General features: G+C 42.0%; 2 protein-coding genes across 7 annotated transcripts in view; one reads left to right on the forward strand and one right to left on the reverse strand.

Annotated features, from left to right (window-relative positions):
• The window catches only part of Cdc14b (cell division cycle 14B), an 80,269-nt gene that overhangs the window by 27,484 nt on the left and 33,346 nt on the right, over nt 1-19,439 (reverse strand). For all 6 annotated transcript variants that reach the window (XM_057787036.1, XM_057787035.1, XM_057787034.1 and 3 more), the window contains exon 5: nt 3,651-3,727. In XM_057787036.1, the coding sequence (XP_057643019.1) occupies nt 3,651-3,727 (77 nt within the window). The remainder of the gene's footprint in view (nt 1-3,650; nt 3,728-19,439) is intronic.
• Nucleotides 13,052-13,629, forward strand: LOC130885500 (60S ribosomal protein L17-like). Its single transcript, XM_057787043.1, has one exon. It carries the CDS (start codon nt 13,075-13,077, stop codon nt 13,627-13,629), a length of 555 nt encoding a protein of 184 aa, XP_057643026.1. The 5' UTR covers nt 13,052-13,074.

Consider the following 19,439-nt stretch of genomic DNA (forward strand, 5'->3'; position numbering starts at 1 on the left):
ACTGAGCCATCCCCTCCAGAGGCACACTGGAGGACTCTAAACACAAGAAGTTCAAAAGCAAACAGGTCTAAGACACAGCAGGAAAGGTAACCTAAGAACAGTCTCTAGGGCAAGAGGGAATCTTTGGGAATAAGAGGCAAGTTCTACACCCCAAAGTGTGGCAGTCACACATGCATGTGTAAGACTCAGCTGTATAATTCAGATTAGTGTTTTGTGCGGGGTTCAGGCTCAGTGGTGTGTGCCTGTGCAATGCCTGAGTTCAACTCCTAAGTGCTGCACACATACATGTGCACATGTACACGTATGTATGCAATGTCTGTTTACATTAGTGTTTCCTTTCCAAATTCCAAATGTGCCACAACCTTAAAAAAAGAGAAAGGGGGCTGGAGAGATGGCTCAGAGGTTAAGAGCACTGACTGCTCTTCCAGAGGTCCTGAGTTCAATTCCCAGCAACCACATGGTAGCTCACAACCATCTGTAATGAGATCTGGTGCCCTCTACTGGTCTGCACCATATATGTAGGGAAAATGCTGTATACATAATTAATAAATAAATCTTTAAAAAAAAAAGAGAGAAAGGGCTATGAACACTGAGCAAACAGTGGGTGAGAGCAGGCACTAAGTCTGCTTGTTTGTTTTTATGTGCATTACCTCTGCAGGTAGGCAGTACCATAGTTCCTATCTTCATTCCAAACGGAGGCTTAAGTTTGTAAAGGAGACAATAGCAAAGCTGAGAACCAGTTCTCTACCTGATAACCAAAGCAAGCTACTAACAACCACAGGAAGGCATGGTAGTGCATGCCTGTAACCCTAGAATTTGGGAGGTGCAAAGAAGAGGATCAAGGGACAATGCGAACTGTATCTTAAAAACAAAACACAAATAACTCAATTTAAAAATGGGGTACAAAGTTAAACAGAAAATTCTCGACAGAAGAAATCTCAAATGGCTGACAAACATTTAAAGAAACATTCAGCACATTTAGCCATCAGGGAAACGTAAATCAAAACAACTCTGAGATTTCATCTTACACCTGTCAGAATGACTAAGATCAAAACTACAAGTGACAGCTCATGCTGGTGAGGATGTGGAGCAAGGGGTACACTCTCCCACTACTGGTAAGAGTCCAAACTCGTACAGCCACTTTGGAAACCAATATGGCGTTTTCTCAGGAAACTGGGACTCAATCTACCTCAAGACCTAGCTCTTGGGCATCTACCCAAAGGATGCTTCATCTTACCACAAGGACACTTGCTCAACTATGTTCATAGCAGCTTTAAATTTGTAACAGCCATAAACTACAAACAACCTAGATGTCCCTCAATCAAAGAATGGATAAAGAAAATGCAGTACATTTACCCGGTGGAGGATTACTCAGTTGTTAAAGACAATGACATCATGAAATTTGCAGACAAACATATAGAACTAGAAAAAAACATCATCCTGAGTGAGGTAACCCAGAGCCAGACAGGCAAACATGGTGTGTACTCACTTCATAAGTAATATCAGCTGTAAAGTAAAGGACAATCATGCTACAATCCACAGAAACAACCAAAGAAGCTAAGTAATAAGGGGGGCTCAAAGGGAGACGCTTGGATCTCCCTGGGAAGGGGAAACAGAATATATTTTACAAATGGACTGGGGTGGGTGGGGATGGGAATAGGAGGGATCAAGTTGGTGGAGATGGAGAGGAAAGAGTACTGGAAGAGACACTGGAGGGGGGGGCATTTGGGGTGAGGTAGAAACCCCAAGACTCCTAGCAATAGTGGATATGTAGCCTGAACAGGTCATCTCCTGTAGCCAAGACTTCCAGAGGAGGGACTGGGACATCAACCATCCACATAACTACGGACCTACAATTTGTCCTGCCTACGAGATGTGCTGGGGTAAAGAAGGAGCAGAATTGAGGGAATGGTCAATCAATGACTGACTGGTCCAGTCTGAGACCCATGCCAGAAGAAGCCCACACCGGACACTGCCTAGAGTGCCAGGATTCGGAGGCTGGACAGCACAGAGACCTAGAACCAAACACGACTGGCAGGAAAAAAAAAAGTCAATGTAATGATGCCTAATGATAGTCTGCTATACTCATAGACTGGAGCCAAGCCCAATCAACATCAGAAACATCAGATAGGCTTTATCCAGCAACTGACAGAAACAGATCCAAAGACCCACAGTGAAACATAGGCAGAGCTCGGGGAATCCTGCAGAAGAGGGGGAAAAGAATTATAGGAGTCAGAGGGGTCAAGAAAACCCACAAAATCAACTAACCAGGGCTCATAGAGGCTCACAGAGACTGAAATGACAGTCAGGGAGCCTGCATGGGGCTGGCCTATGCCCTCTACATATATGTGACAGCTTGGTCTTCTTGTGGGATTCTCAACAGTGGAAGTAAGGGCTGTCTCTAACTCTTGACAGCTTTTGGAACCCCTTCCTCCTACTTGGTTGCCTCGTCCAGCCTTAATAAGAGAGGAAGCGCCTGCCTAGTCTTACTGCAACTTGATATGCCATGTGTGGGTTTTACCATGGGAGGCCTGCTCTTTTCTGAATAGAAATAGAAGAGTGGATGGGGGTGGGGCTAAGAGGTAGTTGGTGAAGGGGAGACTGGGAAAAGTGGAGGGAGGGAAAACTGTGGTCGAGGCGTTAACAAAAATAAAAAATTCATTTAAAAAGATAAAGAATTACCGTACTACTCAGAAGTAAAAAACAATGACTTCTTGAATTTTGCATACAAATGGACGGAAATTGAAAACACTATCCTGAGTGAGGTAAGCCAGACCCAAAAAGAGGAACATGGGATGTACTCACTCATATTTGGTTTCTAGCCATAAATAAAGGACATTGAGACTATAATTCGTGACTCTAGAGAAGCTAAATAAGAAGGTGAACCCAAAGAAAAACATATAAGCATCCCCCTGAATATTAACCTTCATCAGGCGATGAAAGAAGACAGAGACAGAGACCAACATTGGAGCACTGGACTGAAGTCTCATGATCCAAAGGAGGAGCAGAAGGAGAGTGAGCACGAGCAAGGAACTCAGGACGGCGAGGGGTGCACCCACACACTGAGGCAATGGGGATGTTCTATCGGGAACTCACCAAGGTCAGCTGGCCGGGGTCTGAAAAAGCATGGGACAAAACTGGTCTCGCTGAACATAATGGACAATGAGGACTACTGAGAACTGAAGAACAATGGCAATGGGTTCTTGATCCTATTGCATGTAATGGCTTTGTGGGAGCCCAGGTAGTTTGGATGCTCACCTTAATAGACCTGGATGGAGGTGGGTGGTCCTTGGACCTCCCACAGGGCAGAGAAACCTGCTTGCTCTTTGGGCTGAGGAGGAAGGAAGACTTGATTGGGGGAGGGGGAGGGAATGGGAGGTGGTGGCGGGGAAGAGGCAGAAATCTTTAATAATTAAATTAATTAATTAATAAAAAAATCAGCAAGAAAAAAAAAAAAGAAATCACCATTACCTATTATGTGTACTTGATAGCAGTGAACCAATAAATTTTTTTGTTGGGGTTTAAAAAAAAAAAAAAAAAAAAAAGAATTACCACTAAGAACTTCTTGGTAAGGATCTGACCAAACAGATCAGGTAGGTCTATTTGGTCTATAGATTTATACATTTATACAAATAGATCTATACATTTACCTGAAAGGAATATAGGCTGTATCTCCAAAGATTAATGTTCTATATGCATCTTCTGGAGTCCTCCCCAAATATATAACCTGTATTTGGAAAAAAAGAAAAGGGCAATTTACTTCTAAATGACACAGTTCTGTCACCAAGAAGCAGTTTTTACAAAAGTTCTAGCCTAGCAGCAGAGCCAAGTTCTCAGGCTCCCAGGATCCTAAGTGAATTGCTTGTTTCAACCTTATAGACAGAAGTTTCTGGCCTGCCCAGTCCCACAGCCATTCAGTCCCAAATAGACACACAAAGGCTTATACTAATTATAAACTGTTTGGACTATTGTTCAGGCTTATTACTAACTAGCTCTTACCAACTAACCCATAATTTTTATGTATGTTTAGCCATGTGGCTTGGTACCTTTTCTCAGTAGGCATTCTCATCTTGCTTCTTGTGTCTGGGTAATGACTGACTCTCTGCCTTTCCTCTTCCCAGAATTCTCCTAGTCTGGTTGCCCCACCTATGCTTCCTGTTGGGCTACTGGCCAATCAGCATTTTATTAAACCAATATGAAAGACAAATCTTTACAGTGAACAAAAGCATTTCCTACAGCACAACCTACCAGAGAAGAGGCCTCCTTGCCACGTGAACCCTGAGTGCACCAACACTAAACAACCTGTGCTAAGAAGTGTAGCACTTTAAAAACACATTTTCTTTCTTTCTTTTTATTGAGACAGTCTCATGAGCTTTGTAGCCCTGGCTGACCTAGAACTCACTATGCAGACCAGGCTGGCCTTAAACTCACAGAGATGCACCTACCCCAGGAATGCACTACCAGACCTGGCCAAATTCCCTTCTTTACCTTGATTGTGGCCTGGAGTCTTTTCTTCAACTTTTGTATATTGTTTTGAGGTCTTTTCATCTGAGAGCTTCACCTGTATCTCTGAAGAAGCTGATACTATTTCCCCAGCCACCACTATCTGCAGAGTGTTCCCAAATCCCATGCAGGAACCAGGGACCCACATGCATCCATTCACTTAGACACATATGAAGACAGAAACTAAATTAAATTCCAAAGCTTATTTACGGAAAATAGATTTTAAATTACAATAGCAAAAAAAATTAAAAAAAAATAAAAAATAAAATCTAGGTTAGGAGTATCTTGGTAGCAGAGTGCAGAAGGTCCTGAATTTGATTCCCTAGGCCCGAGAAACAGAATGAAAGGGAAAAACACTACCAATTACTTACAAGCTATTGCTGCTTCTTTTGGTTTTTGTTTCTCAAGACAGGATTTCCCTGGGCAGCCCTGGCTATCCTGGAACTCTATCTGGAGACCAGGTTAGCCACAAACTCAAAGATTCACCTGCATCTACCTCCTGAATGCTAGGATTGAAGGCCTGCACCACCAACGTCAGCTCAATTACAAGCTTCTGATCTCTAGTGCTTAATACTCTAAGTGAAAGTTGTTCTTATGGCTGGAGGCGCTCTGAAGTGAAGGCTGTGTTTCCCATCACTCAACTCCTGTCCAAGCATAAATGAATGGTTCTACTGTGTAGAACCCAATGTACTTAGGATAATAAAGAGCGCTTAATAACAGTTCATAAGTAAGTTGACTTTAATGTAAGCCTATCACTAGATTAAAAGCAATTATTTTTAAAAAAAGAAAGTAACAAAGCCAGACATGGTGGTGCATGCTTTTAGTCCATGTACTTGGGAGGCAGACAGTTGAATCTCTTGAGTTCAAGCCCAGCCTAGCCTACAGAGAAGAGAGTTCCAGGACAGACAGGACTACATTGAGAAATCTTGTCTCAAAACAAAACAAAGATTAAGAGACCACAGTTGGGGACAGTTTCATTAGGTAAAGTGATTACTAAGCAAGCATGAGCATTCGACGTCGGATCCCCAAGATCTGTGTAAAAGGTGAACATGGGCACTCGGGAGGCAGAGGCAGGTGGATCTCTGTGAGTTCGAGGCCAGCCTGGTCTACAAGAGCTAGTTCCAGGACAGGCACCAAAGCTACAGAGAAACCCTGTCTCGGGGGGAAAAAAAGTGAACATGGCAACACAAGTCTCTAACTGCAGTGCTGGGGAGCGGACAGGCAGATCTCTGAAGCCCAGAGGTCAGAACAGCCTAGCCAAACTGATGAGCCTCTAGGCTCAGTGAGAGATCCTGCCTCAAAAAAGGAGGTGGAAAATGAGGAAGACACAAACATCTACCTCTTGTCTCTATACATATGTGTATACACACACACACACACAATAAATCAACAACACGTTAATGTATCGAGCAAAAATCTTAAGCTTAGTTAGATCTTAGAACAAATAATAAAAACTTGACATCTTTCAGAGGATTATTTCAATTATTTTGTTTTAAGTTATAAATGGCCTGTCTCCCCAATATTTGAACTGTTTCTTGCTAGAATTTTATTCCTTTTAGTCTCAAAAGACCACAAACTATAGCTGTAAACCTTCCCTATCAACTTGACTGGGTTTGGAATCATCTAGAAGATGCACAACCTCTTCAAGTATCTGAAGCATTTCTAGAGCAGTTTAATTAAAGAGAAAAGACTTATTCTCCAATGGGCTTCAGACTAGGCAGGATTCCCTGTTCTGTTTCTTTGTCAGCTGAGAAGTGAAGAATCCCAGTCAATCCCCTATCATAAACTATACCGAACTCTCTTCAACCATGAGCCAAAATAAATCCTTCTATTACATTATTTTTTTGTTAAGTATTTAGTTACAGCAATGGGAAAATAATACACTAATTAACAGAATGCTTAAATATTTACTTATCTTCAGTGACGTTATGAAAAGGTCTAACATAACATCAATCAATTCCAAGAACAAAGAAAGGTATTCTTTTTTATTGATATTTATTGAGCTCTACATTTTTCTCTGCTCCCCTCCCTGCTTTTCCCCTCCCACTTCAATCCTCCCCCAAGGTCCCCATGCTCCCAATTTACTCAGGAGATCTTGTCTTTTTCTACTTCCCATGTAGATTAGATCTATGTAAGTCTCTCTTAGTGTCCACATTGTTGTCTAAGTTCTCTGGGATTGTGGTTTGTAGGATGGCTTTCTTTGCTTTATGTTTAAAAACCACCTATGAGTGAGTACATGTGATAATTGTCTTTCTGTGTCTGGGTTACCTCACTCAAAATAATGTTTTCTAGCTCCATCCATTTTCCTGCAAAATTCAAGCTGTCATTATTTTTTTTTGCTGTGTATACTCCATTGTGTAAATGTACCACATTTTCCTTATCCATTCTTCGGCCGAGGGGCATTTAGGTTATTTCTAGGTTCTGGCTATGACAAACAAAGCTGCTATAAACATAGTTGAGCACGATTGAGCATCCTTTGGATATATACCCAAAAGTGGTATTACTGGGTCTTGAGGAAGGTTTTTTCCTAATTTTCTGAGAAATCGCCACACTGCTGGGATTAAAGGCTCCTGGTTCACTGCAACTTTTATTAGTGATCGAATCAGACATCATGCTGTGAACTCCTGAACATGTGAGACACATCAGATAAACTCTCTCCTGGAGGATACAAGAATTATAATAAAGAGAACTGCCAAGAAAACAAAACTAAGACATTGTACTCCTAAATGAATCACCTGAACAAATACATAGAACCAAAGCCCACTAGTCAGTGAGAAGAGCATGTGTGTGCATGCATACACACGTAATTCAAACAAGCTAAATGAAATCCAGAGAACCTTCTTTCAGAGTTTCTCTAGCTTTCCAAGACCTTCTCTGTATAAAACTATACAAGCTTTTTGCTTAAACATCAACTTAAAGTGATTTTTATTCCACCAGACTGTAGCTTCATGGTTTCTTTAAATACCAAAATGGTAATGCCCTGATTTCTTTCTAAATTTCAAGAGAAAAATAGCCTTTTAATTCATTAAGTAACTGTGGGTTAGTCTTGGAATATAAGTTCAATTCAGAAGAAGAGAACAATGTAGTATTTTTTCCTATGGGGGACGGTGAGGGAAAACTCCAGATTCCCAGCGATGAACTTTTAAAAAAGCTGTGGTTTTAAAATCTGTTTGGGAAATGAATACATAGAAATAGATATTATAAGACTTAACAGGAGAAGTTGAAAGAAACTTAGCGATTTAATCTAAGCTCCTGTACATATAACTATTAAATACTTGCTAGCAAGCTAGAGAGATGGCCCAGTGGTTAAGAGCACTTGCTGATCTTGCAGAGGACCCGGGTTCATTCCCAGTTGGTGGATCACAACCATCTATGACCCTAGATCCAGGAGATCTTATGGTCGCCACAAACACTGCATGCACGCGGTATACAAAGCCACAGGCAAGTACTTTTACACATAAAGTAAAAACAAATCTTTAAAAAATGTCTGCTAATATCTGCAGTTTTTCCTTTCATACCTACTTGTCCTTCTGACCCGAAGACCTTCCCACCTGAAGTTATTCTCAAGGTGGCTCTCAGGAGGAACCCTATTAACTGGTTTCTATATTAATACAAATGCTCAGATGAGCAAAAATTACCAAGAATCAACACAATTTCATAATATATCACTGCTGGCTACTTGGACACAAGGAATGCCTTGGCAAATGCTTTCAGGATATTTATATCAGAAGCTATGTATACAGAATGCCCACTCGAATGTCATGATGCTATTTTGAAGCCAAGATACAGATGATTACCAAGAGAAAGATTAGACACTAGGACAGCCAGATTCCAAGACACTCTCAAATAACATTAGCTCCTTGTATTTCCACCTTTAACCTCTCTTCTCTTACAGTAACAGGGACAATGTGTGCATTGTCACAAATTAGAGACAACAAGAGCATGGGAATGGGGAGAGGGCTCCGTGGTTAGGAGCACCAGCAACTCTTCCAGAGGAGCCTGGTTTTACTCGCAACAACTACTTGGTGGTAAATGGTCTGTAACTCCAGTTCTAGAGGATCAGACACTGGCTTCTGGCCTCCAAGGGCACAGCACACATGCAATACAGACACATGCAGGGGGAAAAACACTCATACACATAAACAAATACAAATGTTTAATGGAGGGAACAAAGACCCAGCAGACAGACTTCTGAGTCGAGGCACAGAGAATGTGGCTCTGCCTTGATCTCTCACACTGGATAAAGCAAACTGTCACTTTGGGAACATCACATGGTGAACAGTGTCTCCTGCCAAAGTTCAACAGTGACTTGTCAGAGATGTAAGTAAGCCATCTCTGGAGAAGATCCTCAAGATTACTGAGGACCAGGAGCTTGAGAACTAGACCCACCCAAGAGAAGCCCCTCCCAACTCCTAACCCAGAGAGTATTTGCTGGGACTGTAGCTCGGTTGAAAGAGTGCCTGTCTTAGAAGTACAAAGTCCTGGCTTTTGTCTCCAGCACCACATAAAACAGGGCAAGGCAGATTCAAAGTAAACCTGGGTAACATGATACCCTTCATCAAAACAAACAAAACAAAAACCAGATCACTTCCTATTATTTTAGGTCACCAACTCTAGAGGTGACGTGGGCAGCAGTAGGTTATACGGTAGCATGCCCAGTGGTAAGGAAAAAACTCAGTTTATAATACTAGATAAAACAACTGCATAAAAATTACTCATCATATCATATCTCTGTAATAATCATGTAATTTTCCAGTTGTTTTATGAAAATTACATGACCATTGCAGAGATATGATACGATCAGTAATTTTTATTCAGCAACTGAAGTCCCAAGAAAGTATTAAGTATTTGTAGTAAGATGATCCTGAAGGCAAAGGTGCTCGCCTCAAAGTCTGACAATCTGATTCTGATCACAAGGATGGAGAGGACTGACTCCCAAAAGTTGTTCTCTGACCTCTGTGTGTGTATGTGTGTGCTTAAGAAAGACAGTAAGGTTTTTCAAAGTCCTTGTATAAAGTCCTTTTTAAATCAATGAAATCACAGCCATCCAAGAATGGTGGTGTGGTGCAGTGCAGTGTGTGTGTATATGTGTGTGTGAGAGAGAGAGAGAGAGAGAGAGAGAGAGAGAGAGAAAGAGAGAGAGAGAGACTGTGGTCCCAGCTAGTTGGCAGGAAGCTTAAGGATGGGAATACAAGGTCAGCTTGAGTGGAACGATGAGACTCTCTGACACAGACACAAAAACAAACGATGGGTCCCATTTAGACCGCCTCACACTACATCCCTTCTTATTTATTCTTTTTAAAAAGTCTTTGATTACAAGTTCTGGGTCCTGGACCCGTGACCCTGGAATACTGGAAGATGCCACTAGTGACAGAAGGCTTGGTGACCTAGAAAAGGCGTCCTTACTCCATCATGTATGGTTTTAATTCTGACAAGCCCAGCCTCTGGCCACGAAGACCCAACATAACATGTGTTTCTCATTTCTGTTCTTATACACACTTTGAAGCTTCATCTACATACTTAGAGAGGCTCTGATAATGTGTCAAGACCAAACATCACACCAGTCCCAGTTAAGAACAAAAGGCATTTGGAGCCCAACAACAAACACAGCCACAGGAGAAACCAATAAACTATTTGCAAATATTCTTTATGCAAAAAAATGTCACAATGTTTGGAGTCTTTAAAGGCTCCTGTAACTATTTTCACATGTCAGCCAGATGACACAGTCTTTTGTGTGCCAAGAACTCGACTGAGTTAAAAAAAAACTTCAAATTACCACAGTATATGCACAAAATCAACAGAAGTTCATATTCATCTGCGAAAAGTTGCAGAATATACATAACTCACAGACCCACATAAACACTAACAAAAAATGTCAATTGTTTTTTCTAATGTGTGTGTACACGTGGAAGGAAGCTGGCAGACAATCTCAGCTGTTAACCTCAGGCAGGTTGTCTATTGTCTGGCCTATTGTTCAGGCTTATTACTAACTCTTACAACTTAAACTCACCCATAATTCTGTTTAGCCACGTGGCTTAGTACCTTTTCTTAGTGAGGCATTCTCATCTTGCTTCCTCTACATCTGGCTGGTGACTGACTCTCTGCCTTCCCTCTCCAGATTCCTCTTAGTCTGGCTGCCTCGCCTTTAATTCCTGCTTGGCTACTGGCCAATCAGTGTTTTAAAAAACCAATGCAAGTGACAAATCTTTACAGTGTACAACAGCAGTTCCCCTCCAGGTGGGACAGAAACTTCTGTCTACACCTGTCTCTAGTAAACACCACGCCCAGCTTCCTTTTTTTTTTTTTTTTTTTTTTTGGTTTTTCGAGACAGGGTTTCTCTGTAGCTTTGGTGCCTGTCCTGGAACTAGCTCTTGTAGACCAGGCTGGCCTCGAACTCCCAGAGATCCGCCTGCCTCTGCCTCCCGAGTGTTGGGATTAAAGGCGTGCGCCACCACCGCCCAGCCCAGCTTTTTTATACAGGTTCTGGGAATCAAACTCAGATCCTCAAGTACTTTAGTAATCAAGCCCAGCCACTAACTCACTTTGTAAAACTATCATATGGTATCCAGGTATGGTGGCACAGGCCTGTTAACACTAGGGAAGCAGAGGCACAAGGATGGAGAATTTGAAATCAGCCTGAGCTACAAAGCCCCGCCCTGCTTCAAAAGGGAACAAAAACCAAAGACATCAGCTGCCCTTACATTACAATAGCTGTAGCTTGTAAATTACTTTCACTTATAAGCATATTATGGCTGACATTAAGTTCCTTAGCTTAAGTATAGGAACTGTAAGTCCAGAATATCAAATCTCTCTACTATCCAGCTGCAATGGCCCACACCTTTAGTCCCAGCACTTGGGAGGCAGAGGCAGGAGGATCTCTGAGAGTCTGAGGCCAGTCTGGTCTACAAGGTGACTTCTAGGACAGTGAGGGCTGTTACACAGAGAAACCCTGCCCCTGAAAAAATAAACAAATAAATACATATGTATACAAAAAAACGCGGAATTCCTCTCTGTATGTTGTGAATATGTTTTAGGTTAATAAAAAGCTGCTTTGGCCTATGGCAGGACAGAACAGAGCTAGTTGGGAAAACTAAACTGAATGCGGGGAGAGAGAAGGCAGAGTCAGGCAGACGTCACATCACATAGCTGCCGAAGCAGAAAGATGCCAGAACCTTTCCAGTAGGGCCATAGCCTTGTGGTGATACAAAGATGAACAGAAATGGGTAATTTAAGATATAAAAGCTAGATAGGACTATGCCTAAGCTGTTGGCTAAACAGTGTTGCAATTAATATAGTTTCTGTGTGATTATTCGGGTCTGGGCAGTCAAGAAATAAAGTGCAGTCTCTGTTTACAAAAAACAAAAAAAAAAACAAAAAACAAAAAAAAAACCTTGATGCTTTTTTATTTTTTTCTGATAGTTTCATACATGTATATAAAAATGTTTTAGTCAGGGGGCTGGAGAGATGGCTCAGTGGTTAAGAGCACTGACTGCTCTTCCAGAAGTCCTGAGTTCAATTCCCAGCAACCACATGGTGGCTCACAGCCATCTATAATGAGACCTGGCGCCCCCTTCTGGCTTGCGGGCACACATGGAAGGAATGCTGTACACATAATAAATAAATAAATAAATAAATAAATAAATAAATAAATAAAAATGTTTTAGTCATGTGGCTTTGTTTTTGATTTGTGAAGCAGGGTATCACTATTTCACCTTGGATGGCCTGGAACTTGCTATGTATACAAGGCTGGTCTCTAACTAAAAAAGATTCATCCACCTGCCTGTCTCTGCCTTCACAATGCTTTACTTGAAGGCACGTGCCACCATGCCCAGCACATTCTGATTTTTTTAAAAGAAAGATCACCATTTTTTTGATATTTTTATTTTTTATGTGCATTGGTGTTTTGCCTGCATGTATGTCTGTGTGAGGATGTCAGATCCTAGAATTACAGACAGTTGTGAGCTGTCTTGTGGGTACTAGGAACTGAATCCCAGTCCTTTAGAAGACCAGTCAGTGCTCTTAACCACTGAGCCATCTCTCCAGCCCTGCATTTTACTTATTGATTATCTATCTATTTATTAGCACTGAGTCTCATATGTAGCCTATGCTGGCTTCAAACCCCCTATGTAACCAACACTTATCATGAACGTTTTATCCTCCAACTCCAAAGTGTTAAGGATTAAAAGCATGTACCACCACACCATGTTTATTCCATATTCTGGATCAAGTCCAAGGTTTGCTGCATGCTGGTCAAGCTTCTGCCAACTGAACTATATATCCCCAGCTCTGGGATCACAATTTTTAAACATGGGTGAGGGTGGAGGACTATAACTATTTAAAAATATTGTTAGTTACATAACCCTGGACGGCTGCTCTTCTCCAAAGGTGGCATTAACTGCCCATTTGGGGTCACTCTGCTTGTTGCTGATAAGAGACCACTGCCTGACCCTAATTTATAGACAAGAAACCATCCTGTCTAAAAGCAGGACTGAAAAGATAAGAGCAACAGATTTGCAAACAAGAATCACACATGCTCCTCTTCCTGTAAGCGGCCAGAGGTGACCCGTGAAGATGGTTCGCTACTCTCTTGACCCAGAAAACCCTACAAAATCATGCAAATCGAGAGGATCAAACCTTCGGGTTCACTTTAAGAACACCCGTGAAACGGCCCAGGCCATCAAGGGTATGCATATCAGAAAAGCCACCAAGTATCTGAAAGATGTCACTTTGAAGAAGCAGTGTGTGCCATTCCGACGGTACAATGGTGGAGTCGGTAGGTGCGCCCAGGCCAAACAGTGGGGCTGGACACAGGGTCGGTGGCCAAAAAAGAGTGCGGAATTTTTGCTGCACATGCTGAAAAATGCAGAGAGCAATGCTGAACTGAAGGATTTAGATGTGGACTCTCTGGTCATTGAGCACATCCAGGTGAACAAAGCACCTAAGATGTGCCGACGAACTTACAGAGCTCATGGCCGGATTAACCCATACATGAGCTCCCCCTGCCACATCGAGATGATCCTCACTGAAAAGGAACTGATTGTTCCAAAGCCAGAAGAGGAGGTTGCACAGAAGAAAAAGATATCCCAGAAGAAACTGAAGAAACAAAAACTTATGGCACGGGAATAAATTCAACATGAAATAAATGCAGATAAAAGTAAAAAAAAAAAAAAAGAATCACACATGCTCAAAGAGTCAGTTAATACCACTCAGCCGATATCCCAGGGGCTGCAGGGTCTTGGGGGCACTGACAGAATGGACAGAGAAGTAAGCCTCGTGAACTGGGAGCAGCATCTGCCTCCACCCTGGTACAGTGGAGATGCTGTGTGTGTGGCATCTGCCTGTGGGCCTGGCTACTTGCTATGTTTACAGCCTTTAACATCCATGGTTTACCCCGGAGTGTTTACAGAGCCTGTTACCATCCCACCTCGTTCTACCCCTATGGTTTCCATTGCCCCATCTGTAGGGCAGGTTGAACTGTAATCTGACCTTCAGCCTCCCCCTATCCTGTCCAGTCCCTCTGCCCTGGAGCCACCTTAACTGGCTACTGAGAGTCCAAAATAATGAAATCACTTAAAAAATGCAGCAGAGGTCCAAAGGTCCACCACTAAATAAAGTCCTGAAGTTCTCAGCTTGACTGTTAAGGCAATCTCACACTGTGGGATTCTACTCACAGACTGCTGAGCTAATATATTCTCAGGAATTAATTAGGACCATAATTTTCCATATGAATGCTTATAAGTAAGCAATTCTAAAGACTGTAAGGACCATTTTAAAAACATACAGTGACAAATACTTACTAGGGAACCTACAAGTTACCAGAATTAGTGCTTCCAGAGTAATTTATTAACCACGGAGGAAAGCAAACTTGCAAGCTATACGGTAAGTAGTCTGCTGTGTCATGGAGCCTACACTAGGAGCCTTTGAATTAATTCTATTTATTTATTTATTTATAGAGGAAAATGTTCCAGTCAGCTGGGAGATGGTGGCCCAGGCCTTTAATCCCAGTACCTGGGAGGCAGTGGCAAGTGGATTTCTGTGAGTTCAAGGCCAGCCTGGTCTACACAGCGAGATCCAGGACAGTCAGAGTTACACGACACAATGAAACCCTGTATTGAAAAGTCAACAAACAAAAAAAATCTTGCCCTCAGAAGTATGTGTAACCTAGGCGATAAGAACCAGTAAGACAGAATAGCAACTGTTTTTAATTTAAAAAGCAGATTTCAAGGCAGCAAGACAGATCAGTGGGTGAAGGAGTTTGCCACCAAGGCTGACAATCTCAGCTTGATCCCTGGGCCCCACACGGTGGAAGAGAACTGACCTCCAAATGTGTTCCATGGTGTGCACAAGCACAAACACACACAAATTAAGATAAATGTAGCTCAGTGGAGCACTTAACCAGCAGGTAATAAATCCTAGGTTCAATCCCAAATTAAGTGTGTGTGTGGGGGGGCAGGTTAAGGGAAGCTCAGGGGTGAGAAGGTGACTCAGTGGTTAAGAAAGCTTGTTGCTCTTCCAAAGGACCTGAATTCAGGTTCCAGCACCCACATTAGTCAGGTCACAACCACCTGGAACTCCAGTTCCAGGAGGTCTGACACCCTCTTCTGACCTCTGAAGGTCCCAGACAAATACATGGAGCACAAACATACCTGCAGGAAAAAAATCTATATACATACATAAATCTTTTATTAAAATAATTGGAAATTGAGGGGTATTTTGTAAAATGTTGAGCAAATATGTTCAAAAACCCACTAAACCTTGTTTAATAACTTTAAAACTGTTAATAAAATTGTTTTGTAACATACAACACACATATATATTTGTTCTGTTTTTTCAGACTGTTTCTTTGTGTAGCCTTGGCTGGCCTTAAACTTGAGAGATCTACCTTCCTCTGTCTCCCAAATACTGAGATTAATGGAGTGTTTCAACACTGTCTGGCCTAAAAAATATTTTATTTGCACAACCAGCAATTAAATAGATATGTGTATGTATATATGTGTGTGTGTGCATGCATGTATGTGCAAGCATGTGTTTATGTATGCATATGTATGTGCCTCTGTACATGCCTATGTGTACAAATATGTATATTATCCACATGAGAGTGTGGGTACACACGTGCACCTATATGCAGAGGCCAGAGGAAGACATCACGTGTCCTCCTGTGTTGCTAACTTACTTCCTTGAGACAAGGTCTCTCACTAAACTGAAAGCTCATTTGTCTCCTCAGAGTTAGGGCTGCCTATCGGCACACTACAGGCTCATGCAGCTCTGCTCAGTTTTTTCACATGGGTACTGAAGATATGAATGCAGATCCTCACACACAGTAAGCAGTTTTTTTTTTTTTTTTTTTTTGGTTTTTTGAGACAGGGTTTCTCTGTGGTTTTGGAGCCTGTCCTGGAACTAGCTCTTGTAGACCAGGCTGGTCTCGAACTCACAGAGATCCGCCTGCCTCTGCCTCCCGAGTGCTGAGATTAAAGGCGTGCGCCACCACCGCCCGGCTTCACAGTAAGCAGTTTTATCCACTGCTCCATCTTCCCAGTTTTTCTTTGTTCTGTTTCTTTTTGTTAGTTGTTGATCTTTTTTCCCCTGTAGTACTGGGGGTGGAGCTCAGGGCCCCTTGCATGCTAGGCCAAGTGTTCAATCTACCACTGAGCTGGAAAATTCTATCCATATTTTTAGTTTTGTTTCAACATTACTGCTCAAGCTTTCCTACCTCCAAATTTCAACAACTCTAGAAGAAGTTACCAAAACTTCAATTCATAGGGGTTAGCACTCAACTCTACAATACTTTAACCAGAGAACTAAATTGACTTTAAGCAAAAGAGGCCTTGATGACTTAGATGTTTTATCTTCTGAAGTGTCTTTATCACGTGTCAACACTCTTTCCAACTATGAACAACTTTCTTTTCTTGCAAGTCTTTCTCCTGCTTCCCCACCAGGCATTATAACCACTCCAAGCTCCCCCATTTGCCCACCTACTATGGCCTCAAAGTCACCTGTTATGGCCACTCACTAATCCCTCCCAGGAACTGGCTTCTATGTGAGCAGAGAAATAAACTCCTTGGTGAATATTTAAATCTGTCCAGCTTTCCCGGCAAATTCTTTATCATGGAATCAGCATTGACTATGCAAGGGTAAACCTCTCAGCAGAATTCTAAATCCAGATATATTAACTATGAAAACAAAAATAAACTAAGCCTCAGTGTGCCCAAATACAACCACTAGTTAAGTCAACAGTCAAGACACCGTCCATATATACAAGAAGTTATCTTCTTCACTGTTGAAAAACACCAGCCGTGGGCTAGGTACACAGCTTTATGGTAGAACACCTTAGATACTGACGGCCCCAAGTTTAATCCAAAGAACCAATGAATAAAAACAGCAAGAATGAGCTGGGTGTGGTGGTTTACACCTTTAATACCAGTACTCAAGGAGGCATGGGCAGGAGAGGATCTCGGTGAGTTCAAAGCCAGTGTGGTCTACAGAATGAGTTTCAAGACAGCCAGGACCACATAGAGAAACTCTCTCAAAAAACTAAAACCAAACCAAACCAAACAACAACAACAACAAAAACACTACAGCAAGAACAACTTCATGTTTATAAAATTATCCAGTACTTTCTGGTTTTAACCCTAATATTCCACCATATCCTCAATCATTTTCTGAGAAATTTTCCACTCTGAAATTACAGCAGCTGGCTCCATACAACATGCCCATCGGTGCTTTATCTGACAATGGACAAGAAATCAATCCAGGGGAAACCCTGGTTAAGAAGTCATGTGCGGGGCTGGAGAGATGGCTCAGCGGTTAAGAGCACTGACTGCTTTCCCAGAAGCCCCAGATTCAATTCCCAGCACCCACATTAAAAGCTCACAGTTGTCTCTAACTCCAATTCAAAAGGACCCAACACCCTTATCCAGACATACATGCAGGCAAAACACCAATGTATATAAATAAAAATTAAAAAAAAAAAAAAAGTCAGGTGGTGGTGACGCACACCTTTAATCCCAGAACTCGGGAGGCAGAGGCAGGAGGATCTCTGTGAATTTAAGGCCAGTCTGGTCTACCCAAAAAAGCTAGTTCCAGAACAGGCACCAAACCCTGTCTCAAAAAAACAAAATGAATGAATGAATACATACATACACACACACACACACACACGCACACGCGCGCGCATATATGCATACATAGAATTCATGAGATGAGCTGTTGGCAGAGACTATTCATTCGTACCCAGCTACCCAGAGCCGAAATAATTACTCAGAAACTATATTATTTGCAATATTGTTTGGCCAATAGCTTAAGCGTATTTCTAGCTAGCTTTTACATCTATTATTCTCTCTCTCTCTCTCTCTCTCTCTCTCTCTCTCTCTCTCTCTTTATATATATATATATATATATATATATATATATATATATATATATATTATTTTCAAGACAGGGTTTCTCTGTAGTTTTTGGTGCCTGTCCTGGAACTAGCTCTTGTAGACCAGGCTGGCCTTGAACTCACAGAGATCCTCCTGCCTCTGCCTCTGCCTCCCGAGTGCTGGGATTAAAGGCGTGCGCCACCACCGCCCGGCTTATTATTCTATATTTTATCACAAGGTTTGTGGCCTACTGGCAAGTCTCCACCTGGTGGCTTGCATATTTCTCTTCTGGCATCTACATGGCATCTCACTGACTCCACCTACTTTCTCCCAGCATTCAGTTTAGTTTTCCCACCTACCTCTATTCTGCTCTATCACATGCCAAAGCGGCTTCTTTATTCATTAACCAATAAAAGCAACACATATACAAAAGGACTTCCCACATCAGTGGTCCCTGTCCCTAAAGTGGAACTGTCCTGGCCATTTAGACTTTCACTTGGAAAATGTGCAGGGAAGACCCACAGTTTAGAAGTTTCGCTGTCACATCAAGAACTGATTCTCCAGGTTGCCATCAATGTTTCAAGAACCTTGATAACCCTAATCTGTGTCACTTTCTCTGTAAAGGTATCATTTAGTCAAGGCTCTCCTCCCCAAATAACTTGGCTAAATAATAAAACCAAAACTCACAGTTAAGGTATTTACCTGCCAAGCCCATCAGATAAAGGTGCTTGTCACCTGAATTCAATCCCCAGGACCTGATGGCAGACGGAAAGATCGACTCCAGCAAGTCTTCTGCCCTCTACACACGTGCAATGGCATGGCACACATGCTCAACTGCTCTCACTGACACTCTCTGTCTCTCTCTCTCTGTCTCTCTCTCTCTCTCCCACATTGCTGCATGAATTTTTTTTTTATAAAGTTTTAATTATTAAAAGAGAAAGAAGCAGGGAAATCTCTGTGAGTTTGAATCTGGTCTATATAGTGACTTCCAAGCTAGACAAAGCTACACAGTAATACCTTTTCTCAAAAAAAGGGAAATTTATACACATACACACACATACACATTCATACACACACACACACACACACACACACACACACACACGCATGCAGGTGCTCCCATAGGCCTATAGGCCAAAAGATGTTGGTTCCCTTGCGCTGGAGTTACAGGCAGTTATGAGCCGACTATCATGGGTTCTGGACTCAAAATCATGTCCTCTGCAAGAGTATCAAGCTCTCTGGCCTTTCTTTTTATTTTTGCTTTTGTTTAAGGACTTGCTGACAGCACAAGAAAGACCAAGGGATAAGATCAATTCAGCTTGGGACTGGAAAGATGGTTCAATGGTTAGAGAACTGGCTGCCCTTCTGGAGGACCTGGGTTCAATTCCCAGTACCCACATGGCAGCTCACAACTGTCTGTAGCTTCAGTTCCAACGTATCTGACACCCTTATACAGATATACTTGCAGACAACACATCATTGAGTTCATCATTGAGTTCGAGGCCAGTCTGGTCTACAGAGTGAGTTCCAGGACAGTCAAGATAACAGAAAGAAACCTCATCTCAAAACAAA

This window comes from Chionomys nivalis, chromosome 13, assembly GCF_950005125.1.
Source record: "Chionomys nivalis chromosome 13, mChiNiv1.1, whole genome shotgun sequence".
NCBI lineage: Eukaryota > Metazoa > Chordata > Mammalia > Rodentia > Cricetidae > Chionomys > Chionomys nivalis.